Genomic DNA, 17043 nt, shown 5'->3' with positions numbered 1-17043 from the left:
GTTGCTATCATAACAGGGAATAAACACATGACTTTGGTGTCAGCAACATGAAGTGACAGTTATTCGAAAATCTTTCATCCAATAAAGGTGCCCTTTAATCTTCTTATTAAAACAATTGCTAGTTAATGAGATATTAGCACTTTTGTTCTTTCATTTTTTTTTATAGAGATATGTGTATTTATTTACATTTGTTTAACCCAACCCATAACACTCATCTTTATTACGAGATCCTGCTTTCTGCCACTAAGTTTAGCGCTTATTTATCAAGGTGCAGATGGAGGTGCTAGAGAGCTAGGGCTCAGAATCATGCCCCTTAGACCTCATTCAATAAGCACTTGCTACTATAGGGCTCCTTTTTGGCCCAGTGTTTCTCTATAACTTGCTTGTCTGAATGACGTGCAAGATAGTGGGTAGGTGGGGGTTGCCTACATGTCCATCTTTCCACGCTAAGTAATACATTGCTGCCAAATGTAGGCAGCTCTATATTCACAAGGAAGTGCAAGTCATTGGCGTTCATTCTGGAGTGCATGAACAACAATCTGTGGGTGCTATCAGTGGGGCAAAGTGCATAAAACATGGCGGCTTGTGGTTTTTTGCTCTTTGCCTGCCAATGCTAAATGCCCCAAATGCCCCCAAACATTTACAGAAGCCACACCCACTCCATGAATTGTGCTGTATGGGAACAATATGCTTTATTAGGGAAATGTGACATCCCTAATCCAGAGGCTGCCCCACAGTGAAAGAAAATATCATTCAACATTCCAATATATTAAATATATTTTCAAATGGTCAGTGGTTTTAAAGTTATTTGTACATGTAATTGTTAATTCTCAGCACCTCTGGCTCTGACTGCTGAAACAATGTTGTAAGTCAACTCATTAAAGCTAACAGTCAGAAAGAACGGGATAACCAAATATAGCTTTTGATTGTATTCTATTTAAGAAAGCCACTGAAAATACTGAATTCATGTATATAGAAAACTAGATTTTCTTTCAATTTGCAAAAAACAGTTTGTGGGTAGGAGGGCCCTTTTAAGATAAACAGTACAAGAAAATCATGCCACCACCCATCTATCTATCTGTCTGTCTGTCTGTCTGTCTGTCTTTTCTATCTCTCTATCTAGCTGTCTATCTGTCTGATCTATCTATCTGTCTGTCTGTCTCTCTATCGATCTATATAAGAATTACCAGCACAGTGTGGCAATTTTGATAAAGGTACATGCCCCAAAAAGTGCAGAGGTTCTCCCTCTTTCACTTGCCACACTGTACTGTAATTCTTTTTTTTTTCAAAGTAAGCATGTACTGTAATCACAGGATCTCATTATATAAACATTGCATTGTAACACAAAGCTTATGTGTTATTGAGAGATAGACTATAATAATACTGTATATAAAATAAAGCTAACGTGTTTTTGAGTGATTGAATATAATAATATATAAAATAAATAAAGCTTATGTGTTATTGAGTGATAGAATATAATAATATATAAAATAAATAAAGCTTGTGTGTTATTGAGTTTTAGAATATAATAATATATAAAATAAATAAAGCGTATGTGTTATTGAGTGATAGAATATAATAATATATAAAATAAATAAAGCTTATGTGTTATTGAGTGATAGAATATAATAATATATAAAATAAATAAAGTGTATGTGTTATTGAGTGTTAGAATATAATAATATATATAAAAAATAAAGCGCATGTGTTATTGAGTGATAGAATATAATAATATATAAAATAAATAAAGCTTGTGTTATTGAGTGATAGAATATAATAATATATAAAATAAATAAAGCGCATGTGTTATTGAGTGATAGAATATAATAATATATAAAATAAATAAAGCTTATGTGTTATTGAGTGTTAACAGTGATGGCTTACCTCAAGTGTATAATAAAACCTTCCATAGAATTCCACTGAGACGCCCCTGTTGGAATCCACAGCATCGATAATGAATTTCAGCAGAAGCCACCAAAGTGCATCAAGGACCCTGAGGGAGATTAACACTATAACACCTCTGTACAGTGTAAGAAGCCACACACAGTCACAGATTATTGGTGCCAGCTCAGTTATGGGAACCGAGAAACTGATCTGCAGGAACAGAATTTAGGGCAGAAAGGGATATTTCATGTCCCTTTATTTACAGATTCAACACTGACTTACTGTACATTACATTATAATTTATATGATAAAGGATGATGATGATATGAGCTTATTATTTGATACATTTGGCCAGTGGTATAGCTGACCTATGGGGCCCAATGCAATACTGTGCTAAGCTACTACATGGTCTATTATTATATTCACCCCTGTGGTATTATACCATATGCCTAAACTCAACCAATTTAGGCAGTCCCTAATTATGCCACCCACAGTAGGTGGGACTTATGCTGAAGTAGGCATTGTTTTATGATTGGATATAATGGCCATGGCCTAAAATGTCACAATTAGTAAATTTCTAAAGTTGTCAGGTATCCCATACAGCCATAATGAGAAGTTAAGTCAATTATAGACCATAGGGTCCCTACACAGGCCCCACACCCCAACAAACAGGCTTCCAAGAATGACCTAGCTCGGGAAAGCTGTGCATCAGGATTGGTATCAGTATGAGAGCACAACCATGGATACACATCTTAACAAGTGTCCACTATGTCTGACTGCTTCACTCTTAGGCCAGTGGTGTAATAGAGGGCCTGCTTCCTCGCTAATGTCGGGGGGATAGTGGGTGACCCACAAATAAGTGTAGCTGGGGATCATAGGTGACCTGCAAGAGTGTGCATCAGTGAATCGTGGGCCACTTGCAATTATAAATACATTTTTGTGGTAGGACTAGGCCTCCAAAGTTACACCCCTGTTCTGGGCCCTGGATCTCTAGTACTGTATACCAACCAGGAGCATGCATGGTGGAAGCCAGGATCAGATTGGCTTACACTATAGATGCTCGTGTTTGGAGATCAACACTTAGGGAGTAGAGGATAATTACATTGGAGTGGCCAACCCTGCTACATAACTCTCTGTCTTAGGAGGTCTTGCAATGGGGAGCAGTGACTTTCTTATGGGCCTGGTTGCTGAGGTTGGAGATAGTATCCTGGTCAAAGGCACTATGGTCTATAATTGTCTTTACTTCTCCTTTAAACATATTTTTTAAAGCACCATGAATCCAAAATGCATTAAGACGAATCTTCTGATGTTTTATATAATATCAGCAAGTCAAAATTGCACAGGAATATCCCTATGTTAGATAACAGCAACAGGACAATTGTAGTGCTTGTAGAGAAGATGTTCAATGGAGAATCCTCTTGTACCTGTAATTATGTTTAGGCCAGCTGCTTTGGAAAGCTGGGGAGTGCTACGGGACAGTTGCATAGAATGCTTATATACCCCTTAGAATTTGCAAGTAGCTGTCTTTACAGCAGCTGGGAGAAGATGATAGATTTCTATTCAAAAATCGACTCCAAAATGTGAATAAAGTGCAGTTCTGGGATTTTCCTATACTCACAGTATCAACCAATAGCACATGCCTCTGGCACCGCAGAAGTTTGATTAAAAAGCCAAGTCATAAGACCTATATAATCCCTTTATGTCCCACCTGTGTAGGTTCTCTTTCACCAAGGTTTCGTTCAGTATAATTAATTTGTCGTCGAGATATTTCATTAGAGGAGACACAGCCTGGAACAGATCACAAGCCATATGTCAGTGATTAAAATGACAGATAAATTATAAATGTTTGAACGTGTGAGCTAACTGATTATGATTATCATTGTAATTATGCTCATATTTGTTGAGTTCTTCATAAACAAGATGGCAATCACACGTTCTAAAAATACACTACAATATTAGGCTTGCCGACAGATAGCACAATAAGGGTGACATTTTTATTGCACCTACACCCACTCTTCTATTATTCAAGCTATATCTAGTCAAACAAAACTAAAGTCCCTAGTATGTTTAGCAAACACTAAATAAGACATTTATTTACCAATAGTCACATATCTCCATTGCATGTGGCCCTGCTAAAGAACAAACCTAGAAAACCCATATTCTTAGGCTGTATGTTGGTGTAATGCTTCAATGAGCTCAGGCTACTGTTTACAAGACAAGATATGCATGAAACAACTGTGACGCAAGCAGTGGGAGAAGTGCAGTTGTGTGCACGCGGGTGGATAGTGGGAGGGCCGGGTAGGGGTTGCTGTGTGCCTGAACCCCTCTGAATTTTTTTTGCAGGGGACTCCTGCAGAAAAAAAAACATCAGAGGGGTCCAGGCACACAGCAACCCCTACCCGGCCCTCCCACTATCCACCCGTGTGCACACAACTGCACTTCTCGCGTCAAAATAGGTAAGAAAGCAGCCATGGTGGAGCCCCCCTTTCCCTGAGCCTCAATAGACCCCGGGGTCTGCTTTGTCTATTGCAGTGATCCCCAACAAGTGACTCCGGAGCAACCCCTTTGAATGTTGCTCCTGGTGGCCTCAAAGCAGGTGCTTATTTTTGAATTTCTGGCTCGGAGGCAAGTTTAGTTACACAAAAACCAGAGGCTGGTGCTCTACAAGTCTTGCTACAGCAGAAGTTGCTCATGGGTAAAATATAGTTTGGGACCCCCGCTCTATTGTTACACTACTGGCATTCAGCTCTGTGTATTCTTCTATAAAAGACAAAAGCTATTAATAACCTGTGAAACATTCTTTCAAAGGGTAATCAATGATGTCAGCTGTTATAATCGGTACTTAGTGATGTCTTGCCACAATTCTGATTATTATAAGGAAGAATGTACCCCCTAATCTAAAAATAATAATAATAATATGATACTGGAATTCACCTTGATGTTCCATTGGCATCGCAACGACAACATATCAATGGATATCACTGTGTAAGTATGACCCACCAACACAAAGCATGTAGGCTTAAAGTGTGACTAGCTAGCTCATTAAAGTGGTTGTTTACTTTTGGATTAACTTATAGTATGATGTAAAGAGTGCAATTTGCAATTGGTTTTCATATATTTTTATTTGTGGTTTTTGAGTTATTAAGCTTTTTATACAGAAGCTCTCCAGTTTGCAGTCTGGTTGCTAGGGTAATTTGGACCATGATTTGGAAGTACACTGATTAGAATGAGAGACTGAAATATGTATAGGAATGGCCTGAATAGAAAGACAAGTAATAAAATATAGCAATAACAATAAATGTGTAGCCTTACAGAGCATTTGTTTTTTAGATGTGGTCAGTGACCCCCAATTGAAAGCTGGAAAGAGACAGAAGGAGATGGCAAATAATGCAAAAACTGTAAAAAAGAAAAAAATGATGGCCAGTTGAAAAGTTGCTTACAATTAGCTATTCTATAACTAACTAATAGTTAATGTAAAAGTGAACCACCCCTTTAATAGCAATATAAAAATGATAGCAGTTAAGAGGACCCACCTCATCATTCTGAATGGAGTCTGGTGATAGGCTTATGTGCTGTATGTATTTCTTTATATCACCAATCATCTGCACAGGCAAAAAAACAAAACAAAGTAAGACGAAATCACACTTGAAAAGCTTTTATAGTGAGTACCATGAGTGGGACGGGCAGGGGATGTGCAAGATGGTAGAAACATTTCCCATTCTTTGGATAATTATGGATGTTTATAGGGAATACACAAATAAGTTGCATTTGTGGGAAGTGCAGGTCCTTTATATTTACTTATCTTATAAAATTGGTCCTAACCAATGAAATACAACACCATTTATACTATGAAGCAGCATTTATAAGATTGGGAGGGGGCTAAGCGATGCAGCCGTTGGGGAATCTGATGAAGCATATGGAGAAGAATCATGTCATTTTTTTGTAGCTATTTACAGGATAACAAACCAGAATGTCTGAAGAATGAATTGATATATTATTTGCATACCTTTTCTGTAAGGTGGGAAATCATGTTTTTGGCTTCCCTTTGCATGTCAATATCAATGTTTTGAAGTTGAGTGTTCAACGCTTTCTGCACCTGGGGTTTTCCATCTGTCGCAGAGGAAAGGTCCACCGCTATCTCAAGAGGTTTCGAGTCGAGGTCCCTCAGAATGTTGCCCATAAACTTGCGGATGTGCTCAATGTTATTGAGAATGATGCAAAGCTAATGCAACACACAGACAAGAAAACAGAAACAGGTTTGTTACCTGCTCAGATTAAATTCTAGTACAAATGGCATTCCAAGTCCTAACTTTGATATTAAATGACATCAGAGGTAATTATGTTCTATTATTAATGTGTGACTCAGAACCAAACCAACCTGAAGACCAGATCCTTGACTTCAGAGATTTACAAGCTGGGAAGCAGCCCCCATTGGGGGCTCTAAGCAGTGTACATAGGGGCCCAGTCTGTGTGCAAGATTTGACATGAATACTGATCAGCTGTTCTTACAGTCAAATTTGTATGTATCTGTAACCCTGTTCTGATATAAGGGGGGGGGCATATATTTTTGGAATTCATGGGGTTTTCAAGTCAACCTTAAATAAATGGGAGCATTGGTTGTACTTACCTGCTCAGTAATAAGGGCTTGTCCCACTGATGATTGGTGGCCTCTGTCCACTTTGCGTCTAATTGATTCTGAGTAATATATTGCTGCTTTACATATATCCTAAGAAAATAAATCAGAAGGCGGTGTTATTCTGTTTGCTTCCCAAACTGCTGCTGGACCACTTGGGGAGCTCATGGTCTATGGCAGTGGGACAACAGCCTAAATGCTAGTTATTACAAGATTTGAGAAGAATGCCAATTTGCTCTCCTAAATATCTCTGAAACCCAACTAGAAGGCCAATTAGGGTTAGAGCTGGGCTGAAAATGTATTTGATGTCCTAGATATGTATAGGCCTACGTCAAATGCACTAATGGTTTCCTATATCAGTAACTTTGTCATGTGCTAAGAGAGGAGTCCTGAATAAATGTTGGTGCTCCATTGGGGCCTTGAACAAAAATCAGCTGACAACCACTGTTATATAGTAAGCTTTAACCTTTATTAAATACTTGCCAGGTGGATCTGCAATTGATGACTGTAATTTTGATAAACAGGAACATTTACCTATGTGTTTATTTTGATATGTATGCTTTATGTTGTTTAGATCCCTTAAAGGAATGGTTCAGTGTACGCATAAAAAAAACTGGGTAATTAGATAGGCTGTGCAAAATAAAAAATGTTTCTAATATAGTTAAGACATAACTGTTCATCCTTAGCATGCAGCTCAGATTTAAAAGCAACGGTTATGGCCCATGTGGGACACTTTAAGTCACTGATTGGTTACTGCCTGGTAACCAATCAGTGGAAACCAAGAGAGCTGCAAAGCGGGAAGTAGTGTTCTGTCTATTATGTTACACATCCAGTCACTCCAGCCTTTATACATTACATTTTTGGCTAACTAACTGTATTAGAAGCATTTTTTATTTTGCACATACAATCTATTTACCCAGTTTTTATTTTTACCCTGAACAATTCCTTTAAATCAGTGATCTCCAACCCGTTGCTAATGAGCAACATATTGCTCACCAACCCCTTGGATGTTGCTCTCAGTGGCCTCAAATATCTCGCTTGGAGGCAAGTTTTGGTTGCATAACCCATGCGTACTGCCAACTAGAGCCTTCTGTATGCTGCGAGTCCACATAGGAGCTACCAAATAGCTAATCACAGCCCTTATTTGGTACCCCTATGACATGTTTTCATTCGTGTGTTGCTCCCCAACTCTTTTTACATTTGAATGTGGCTCATGGGTATAAAAGGTTGGAGACCCCTGCCTTAAAGGATGCAAAGATTAGCCCATTGTGGAACATAAATTGTAGGTTCCATGTTTAATAGTTGAAACATATGCATTTTTCAAACCTATGGCAGGGATTTTAAGGTTTACTTGTACTTTTAACATGCAAACTGCATATAAATGGCAAATCTTTTTCTTACATCAGAAAGTTGAGTTAAAAACACAAAAGCCTCAGAGGAGTCGGGCCATGCAAGCTGTGCCCAGAATTCTTTGATTTGTGAGAAGCAGATTGTGACATCGACTGCAGAACTGCTGTGCTTGGAAAGCGAGTCTACATATTCAAGCTGTGAAAACAAGATCAAAATTGAGATTTGCTGTGCACTAATGATGTAAGTAAATTGCACAAGCTGCAGGATGTATATGAACAAACACTAAAACCATTTACCTAATCAGGAAAGATTTTCAAGGCTACATAATGCCTTCAATTACCTTCTAAAGAATAGCATGCTGCCTCCATATAGGCACACTATTATTATTGGTAATCACTGTTGTTTCCACTTTACCATAAATGACCACCCGTATTGGATAAAGGATACAAAAAGTCTGGGGTGGTTTAAAGAACCTAGACCAGCAGCCTTAAGCCTTTGTGAGGATAGTATGTTACATATATTTTTATAAAGGAAAAACATATTCCTATATGTAATGGCCAACTTGGCCATCAAAACAACTCAACTAATATTCCATTCTCTTTTATATGCATATATAGAGCTTCAGGGCCCCATAGCAAAACACATGACAGGTCTCAGACTATCCCCTGTTGGGTTTGGGAGCTTTACATTATTATAATATGTAACACTAGAAGTTGGAGTCACTTATTGGTTCCTAGGAACCTGCTAGTTTTTACACAACTTGGGTGTGTCCTGTTGCAACTCCTGGTAGAGAATGAGTCCACTCTCAGGTGGACACTCACAGTACTGTTGATTGCGATGGCAAATAAAGGAGTGGATCTCTCCCCGATATGCCCACCTTGAGGTGGGTGATATCCGGCTGATCCGATCATGGGCCCTAGGGCCCAACGATAGGATCATAACGATGGGTATATGGGCAGTCGGATCGCGTGAACGCATCAACAAACAGATTCGGTCAGATTTAGTCCCGTCCAATCGACATCTGGTTGATTTTCGGCCAGAGATCGATCGAGGAAGCCCTTCAGGGGGCCCCATACATGGGCCATAAGCTGCCGACTCGGTATGTCGGCATCTTTTATCGGCCCGTGAATGGCCACCTTAATTTCTCCTAACTCCACCTCAGGCTCTCCAGCACCAACCACCCGCTCCAGGAAGTGGGGTCCAAAGAGACAAGGCATGTGTGCCATCATGTGATGGCTTCCCTTTTTTTACTACAGCGCTTCCAAGGAACACCTTAATCTGGAAACCAGGGAAACAGTTCTGCAGCCCATCTTTGAACTAAACCCAACCCTTGTCTGGATAAAATAAAGAGAGTCAAACTTTACCCTCCTACATTTATATAGAGCAGACACATTTATACATCATTGCTTTACGAGATTATACTGAATTCACATCAGTGCCCACCCCAATGAGGTTTATAATCTAAGGTCCCTATCACATTCACTATGGTCAATTTTATATTGAGCCAATTAACTTGTCTGAATGCTTTTGGAGTGTGGGAGGGAGCATCATGGTACAATGGTCACATGATAATAATATATATTGTTTTGGCCTTAGGAATACGATTTTTCTGTTGATCCTGATACATTTATAGCTAGGTTTCTACCTAGCCTGTATGTATGTATATATATATATATATATATATATATATATATATATATATATATATATATATATATAATAAGGAATAATCTGGGCAGTACATGAGAAAGTGGCACACTCAATCCAGTGGAATCTGCATTGTCACAGAAAGCCTATGTCAATTCCAATATCCATGGTATGCAACATAGCAAGGGATAAACCATTTTAGCAGCTAGATGGCAGTAATATCACAACACCAAAATAAAGACACATTCTATACAAAAAAAAGAAAATATTAAAGAGGGAAGACCATTCTTAAGTGATCCAAGTATAAAATCATGTAAGTGGCACCCCAGTACCATGGTATATGTGAACATTGAGAAAACTAAAATATGTCTGTAACTTTATTCATAAATAATAATAATAATATTACCAATACCTTATCCATGTCCACCGCTCTCTGAATCCTTTCACATGTTTTTTCATGGATTGTAATTAGCCAAGTATGAATTGAGACTTTAAACAGTTCATGGAATCCTGACAGTGCCAGGGATTTGTTGTCTCTGGGAGGAAAGTAATAAGCATGAGAAATGCTTACAGTTTCTATTGAATAACTTGGTATAACTTCACTGGCTAGAAGTAATGTACCTTAGTCACTGAGCTACTCTACTAATTAAAAGAAGCCCAATGTCTCCATAGTTGAACCCACTTTATTCCATATGTAATAAAAGACACTAAGGGGCCAATTCATCAACTTCGAGTGAAGGATTTGAAGTAAAAAAAACTTTGAATTTCAAGTGTTTTTTGGGCTACTTCGACCATCGAATGGGCTACTTAGACCACGACTTCAAATCGAAGGATTCGAACTAAAAATCGTTCGACTATTCGACCATTCGATAGTCGAAGTACTGTCTCTTTAAGAAAAAACTTCGACCCCCTAGTTCGCCACCTAAAAGCTACCGAACCCAATGTTAGCCTATGGGGAAGGTCCCCATAGGCTTGGCTAAATTTTTTTGGTCGAAGGATTTAATCGTTCGATCGAAGGATTATTCCTTTGATCGTTCAATCGCAGTTTTTGCACAAAATACTTAGACTTCGATATTCGAAGTCGAAGGATTTTAATTCCCAGTCGAATATCGAGGGTTAATTAACCCTCGATATTCGACCCTTGATGCATCGGCCCCTTAGTTTGCCCAGAAGCAGTAACCCATTGCAACCAATAAGATACTTTCTTTTAAACAGGTAACTGCTGATTGGTTGCTATGGCTTACTGCTCCTGGACAAACTTAGGGGGTTATTTATCAAAGTCCAAATTTATCTCAATATTTTCTGAAAAAAACCCTCAAAATCCTTTTTTCGACTTATTTATCAATACACTTTTACGAAAATTTTGGTTGCAGAAAAAAATCGTGAAAAATACAAATTTAACAAATTTTTCTGAATTTCCACTGCAAAAGCTGTTTTTTGGACTTTTGCCCGGAAACCCCAAAAACTTTGGAATATTGCACGAAACCCAGCGCAGATCAAAAAATCTTTGGGATTTCTCCCATTGACTTATATGCAACCTCGGCAGGTCTGAGATTTCGGATTCCATCCTCGGGGTATATAATAAATTCCCAAAACTTTGTGATTTTTTTTCCACTAAAACTTCTGATTTTATACTAAAAAAGCAAAATGTTTTCAGATTTTTGGCAATCAGAGTTTAGTAGATAACCCCTTAAGAGGGTTATTTATCAAAGTCAGATTTTATCTCAACATTTCCTGCTACAAACTCCAATCAAATCCGCTCTGTTTTTTTCCGCTTATTTATTATTAAATTTTCCCAAAAAATTTGCTTTGGTAGAAAAAAATCAGAATTTCACGATTTTTTCACCCGAAAACTCAGATTTCTTATGTTTTTTTGCCAGAAAATTTGGGTTATTGCACGAAACCCAGCGCACATAAAAAAAACAATGGGACTTCTCTCATTGATTTATATGCAATCTCGACAGGTTTGAGATGCCAGATTTTCTAATTCGGAGTTTTCCATCCTCACAAATTTTTCAGGATTTTTGCATTCAGAGTTTAGTAAATAACCCCCTTAGTGTCTTTTATTACATAACCCCCATAGAGTCTTTTACTTTCTCCTTGCTGGTGACCTTACCAGGTCTGCAATAATTATAACTATTGGTAGGGGAACAGCATTTTGTTTTACCATTTTTAAGAGAAACAGAGACCAGCATCCAAATAACTAAAATTGACTAAAAAACGAATGAATGTCAATAACGATAGCCTAATTAATACCTTGCTACCGGAAAAATGACTGAAGTACATGGGTTGTACAAAACTCTTCTGTGTCAAGGTGAATGAGTAAATCAGTGCTAATGGCTTACAAATAATAATCTAATCAATAGAGACCCATTAATTAACGTCCTTTCTGCTGTAATACTTTTGAATCTAGTTCTTTTTGCATGTTCTTTCCAGTGGAGTGGAATGCATAAATAATTGTGGTTTGCAGCATTTCATTTTGGCATGACATTTAGAGAAAAGGAAACTTGCTGCATCCAACAGAATGATGTCTTGGCGCAGCGTGTCACATGGAACAGATGCAACATTCGGCTGAATAGCTAACAGCTCCGTTGACTGGGATATGGATTTGAAACCAACAGATAATTTCAAGTCTCATGTCAACATTTTCACATAGGAGCTTCTGCAAAATATGGTAAGAAAAATGTGGGGAAAGTCTGATAATATCATCTTCTGCAGAGCAGCCTCTCTGGTGCCTAAAGCTGGCCATACACTTCCAATATAATCATACAAAACAAAAGATTTTTTATCCGTGTGAGGGCCCGAATAATCGTCCCAACAATTTTCATACCATGGAGATCGGTTGTTTAGTTGATCGGACAAGTTAAAAAATTGCTGTTGGATAAAGATAATGAGGCAAATTCACTAAAGGGCTTTCACTAGCGCCCACTTCGCTACTTCACTAAAATGCAAAGTTGCGGCTCAGCAGCCGAACGCTGGCGAATTTTCGTTTGTGTTGATTCGGCAGTGCGACATTTCATAGCAAAGTTTCACTATCGTTCATTTCTGCCTAGCGAAACTTACGCTTAGGCTAATTTGATTATGGCAGGTACATAAAGTTCGTATGAATGTCGTTATTAGTAATGTTGGTGCAAATGCTTGAAGTGGCCACTTTTTATTACAAATGTCCAAGGAACCATAAAGACATAAAGATCCTCTAATGCCCTAGACATGAGCTCACCCTAAAACAAATATGGCATGCTCCTCAAATGTGTGGAAAAAAATGTAAACACAAAAATCTTTAATAGATAGAACTTTTAAGGCAATCCCGCTTTAAAAAACGTAAAAGTCGCCATAGTTTTTTCAACTTTTAGGAATTTCCGGCATACAGGATATGATGTCACTGACATAAGATTGAGGAAGATTAGGTAGCTTAGTTTTATCAGTTCGCCTGGTCTAAGGTGGTGAATGAAACTCTGGCGAAAGAGGTAACGTTCAGTAAAATTCGCACTTTAATGAATTCTGGAGTAGCAACTGTTTGTCAGAGCAAAAAATTGCCTGGCGATAGGATGAGAAAATATGCTAGTGATGGTCTCTTTCACTAGTGAATTGTCCTCTACGCCTAATGGCCAGAACATCGCCTGATTTGTTATTTTTCCTACTTTAATCCTACAATTTAAATCTGAATGTTAGTTTTAGATTTTTGCATTAAAACATACGATTGCTATCCAAACATTTGCCACACAATGAATTAAAGCTGAACATATATGGGCAACATAACAAAAGTGATCCAGTGGGAATCACACTGGAGTTGGGTGCAAAGTTTGACATGGACAGTCTCTGGGTAGTTATTCCACATTGGGGATAGATTAAGGCAGAACACGCTGGAGGATTGTAGATGGTCTGCCTTGGCTTTTGGGAAATTAATAAGTAAAGAGGAGCTGCATCTACTAAGCAAGCCCTTCTTCCAGGCCGAACCAAATCTGAATCCTAACTTGCATATACAAATTAGGGGCAGAGAGGGAAATCGAATGACTTTTTGTCATAAAACAAGGAAGTAAAAAATGTTTCCCCTTCCCACCCCTAACTTGCATATTTAAATTAGGATTCAGATTCCATTCGGTATTCAGTTAAATCTTTCACAAAGGATTCGGGGGTTGGGTGGATTCGCTGCATCCCTAATATATTGTACATTTACCAATGTACAAAATTAAATTTTAAATCACTTTATTAATAATATGCCCCTACTGTTACCTTGGTATTGGTGTCTTCACACAGAGTAAAAATAAATACAGTAAAACATAACAATATTTAAATATTTATGTTCTTATTTGCATGATGACATTTCTAATGATTCCAGACAATGGGATACATATTTGCCAGTACAAAGAGAAAAATATAATACTATGTCTATTACTTTCATCCCCTGTTCTGGGCCCAGTTAAACACAATTCTTGCTCAGTGAATTTCAACAAGGACAGGCAGCAACTGGAATGCTTGCCACAATGCAAATACCCAGCAAGTATTTGGGGGTTCTAGTTGCTGCAGTTCTGCATTAGTTGAAGTATTAGATGCTGCTTGCCAATGGTACTGAGATAATTTTGAATCCCAAAACTCACTACGCTACTTACTTTAATGGCAGGTAATCTCTAAACTTCCTCACTTCGCTGAGAGTAATGTAGAGTTCAAACAGGGCCTCCCCAATGGAGTGGTTTATCTGGGGGCTTTCAGGTTCCGTTCCTTTCAGAGCTCCCATTGCAGCGCTCACTTCATCAGCCACCTGTTGCCAACAAATGTGCCCCAAAGGTTGTCTTAATATCACTTTTAGGTGATGTGTATACACACACACAAGAAATCACATTATATCAATATATTCTAATTAAAGGAATATTAAGTAATAGTTAAAGGAATAACTTTTGTTGCCCTGTTGACCCCCCCATATTTGTAATTACTGCTACAGGTGGACAAAATGCTGATACCATCCACTTCCATTCCACATGCTGAAAACATAATGAAAATCTTACCAGTTTCTCAAGCTGCCGGTACGTGATACTGAAGAAATCCACCTTAACAATACTAAGAAGAAAACCAAATTTTCTTTTTTAATGGAAATGTAAACCCTCAAAACAAATACATTTAATATTGCTTAAAGTGCTCTTGAAAGCACAATTTACATTAACTTATTCTATAGATTTAACGCTAATACAATAAAATTTAAACAATGGAGCCATTTGATGGACACTTCTTCCAAACGGCCTGACAGTTGGTGTCAAGAAAAAAAACTGTTCAGATGTTGCTCAACATAGAAGAAACCAGAGAAAAATGTTTTTCTCTTCAACTCTATAAAAATTAATTAATTAATTAGCTGCTAATTCCTTAGCAAGTGGGAGTGTTGCCGTATCTCCATATTCATGAAGACTTTTTCTATATATCTATAACCTAAATTGATATATGATATATGATATAATTGATATATATATATATATATATATATATATATATATATATATATATATATATATATATATACTAGAGGAAGCCTAGCCTAATTTCAGAATTTCAAGCTTGAAAACCATGCATTTAAAGGGCATGTAAAGGCACAAAAATAAAATCCCATTTTTACTTTCTTTAATGAAAAAGAAACCTATCTCCAATATACTTTAAAAAAAAAATTAAATTTTTAATTAAAAAATGTGTACAGTTTTATAAGAAACCTGACTGTATGCAGTGAAATTCTTAATTTACTGTTGTGGATAGGAATTGTCAGACGGTCCCTAACTGCTAAGCAGGGAAACAATCATACTTATGAACAGCACCTTACTTCCCAGCCATGCAGAACTCAAGCAGCTTTGTTTATGACGATCCCTAAGCAGCCCAGACCACACTGAGCATGTGCACAGTCTTAGTCTTGCAAAGATGTTAAACAAAGTTACAAGATGGTGACCCCCTGTAGCCAACTTTGAAAGCATAAATTATTTGTTTGATTAGGCTGGTGGTGCAGTGGCTTGGCACTCCAAGACTTCCACAAAGAGTCAATAAAATATAAAATGCAAAATCTTCAGTTTGAGCCCATGTTCCTGGGCAATGCACACAAATTTTGACCAATATGACCAGTTGTGGTGCATTCAAAGAATTTTGTGTGAAAACACAAAATTTTATATTAATTCTGACCTTAGCACGCAGTTTTTAAAAACTGTGCAGAGAAGTTTAAAATGTGTACACAAAATAATTATTTTGCGCACATAACAGCAAAAGAATTAGAGGGAACATTGTCCCTAGGACACAAAACTCGTAGGGCAGATGGAGATGTTTGGTGCAACTTTATATTTTATGATCTTTCTGGAATCCTTGCAGTGCCCAATTGCCGTGCTGTCATTGCTTACGGTTTTCTGCTTCCTATGCTGAGGGATCAGGGCAGGTGCACCAGGACTACAGTTTCTACTTGGTCAGTGCCTCTACATTTTTTGTTCTTTGAGTGTCACTTCTCTCTTTTATTGGTTTGTATCACAACCAAGCTGTCCTATGCTGGCCCACTACCTTTACTCCATGGACCCCTTGTTTACATTGTTGTAGGATCAGGATGGTCTTAGGGAATGGAGTGAGACACTGCTGACTGTTATCCACATGGCACCTAACCCATGCTTGTCAACCAAGATACAGATGTAGGACCTACCTCACAAACAATCTGTTGTATACATTTTGGCTCTTCTCTATATCTTCATGGACAGCATCTGCCAGTCTTGCTAGGCATCTCAGCTGTTCCATTGTATTCTGTAAAACAAACATTGCATGCTTGCTGTGGAAAGACATATCCATATCCAAGGAGACTTTTTAAATGTACATCAGCAAACAATATAACAACCAATATCAACCATATTTCTATGTATCTATAACCTTTGTTAGGACCTAAGGAGGAAACTTTTAAAAAACCATTAATGATGGTTAATATTGCTTTTTTAGCTGGGTATAATCAAAGATGTATATGCCAATGAGTGTCTAATTATATCCCATGTACAGTACAAACATAAGTAAAGCTCTTTGTAGGTATCTGTGTATTTTGAACATTATATCATATTACAATGAGCATAACAGCAAAGATCCTGGGTAATTGTAGGGTGTATAATAAGTTGTGTATGAATTCTATACTAATGGAAAGCAAATGCAAAGACAGCAAACATACCTTTTCTTCTGGTCTCAGGGAGGCGTACGTTCTTTCATACCACTCCAGCGTGCCTTTCTGAAAAACACAAATTGAATTAAATGATCCGGGAAAATGATCCCACTCAGGCTCATTCACTTCACTGCGAGCGAGAGGGAAATCATAGCATTTACTAAATTGCTCTTGTATAATAGGAAGGATATGGTTCTATTGAGCTCACAGAGATCCAGGTTTCTAGGTTATTAAGAAGAAATGATCAGCTTGTCATTATTGAATTACCTAATTGCATATGAGCAAAATACAGGGAGAGCTGAGTGGATAAATGGCCCACAGAGCATGCAGAGCTCTGGTTAGATACATCCTTTAGCTATTCTATTTCCATGCTTTAGAT

General features: G+C 37.8%; 1 protein-coding gene across 1 annotated transcript in view; it reads right to left on the bottom strand.

Annotated features, from left to right (window-relative positions):
- baiap3.S (BAI1-associated protein 3 S homeolog) overlaps nt 1-17043 on the bottom strand; it is a 147206-nt gene that overhangs the window by 9450 nt on the left and 120713 nt on the right. The window contains exons 18-28 of the mRNA XM_041578550.1: nt 16674-16730; nt 16167-16264; nt 14518-14569; nt 14125-14273; nt 9927-10050; nt 7919-8062; nt 6512-6610; nt 5891-6106; nt 5418-5486; nt 3593-3672; nt 1885-1993 (exon numbers count right to left, since the gene is read on the bottom strand). Of these exons, the coding sequence (XP_041434484.1) occupies nt 1885-1993; nt 3593-3672; nt 5418-5486; nt 5891-6106; nt 6512-6610; nt 7919-8062; nt 9927-10050; nt 14125-14273; nt 14518-14569; nt 16167-16264; nt 16674-16730 (1197 nt within the window). The remainder of the gene's footprint in view (nt 1-1884; nt 1994-3592; nt 3673-5417; nt 5487-5890; nt 6107-6511; nt 6611-7918; nt 8063-9926; nt 10051-14124; nt 14274-14517; nt 14570-16166; nt 16265-16673; nt 16731-17043) is intronic.

The sequence above is a fragment of the Xenopus laevis genome, chromosome 9_10S (genome assembly GCF_017654675.1).
Source record: "Xenopus laevis strain J_2021 chromosome 9_10S, Xenopus_laevis_v10.1, whole genome shotgun sequence".
Taxonomy (NCBI): domain Eukaryota; kingdom Metazoa; phylum Chordata; class Amphibia; order Anura; family Pipidae; genus Xenopus; species Xenopus laevis.
Note: the sequence above shows the minus strand (reverse complement) of the source record. Positions and strands in the feature narration are given on the sequence as shown.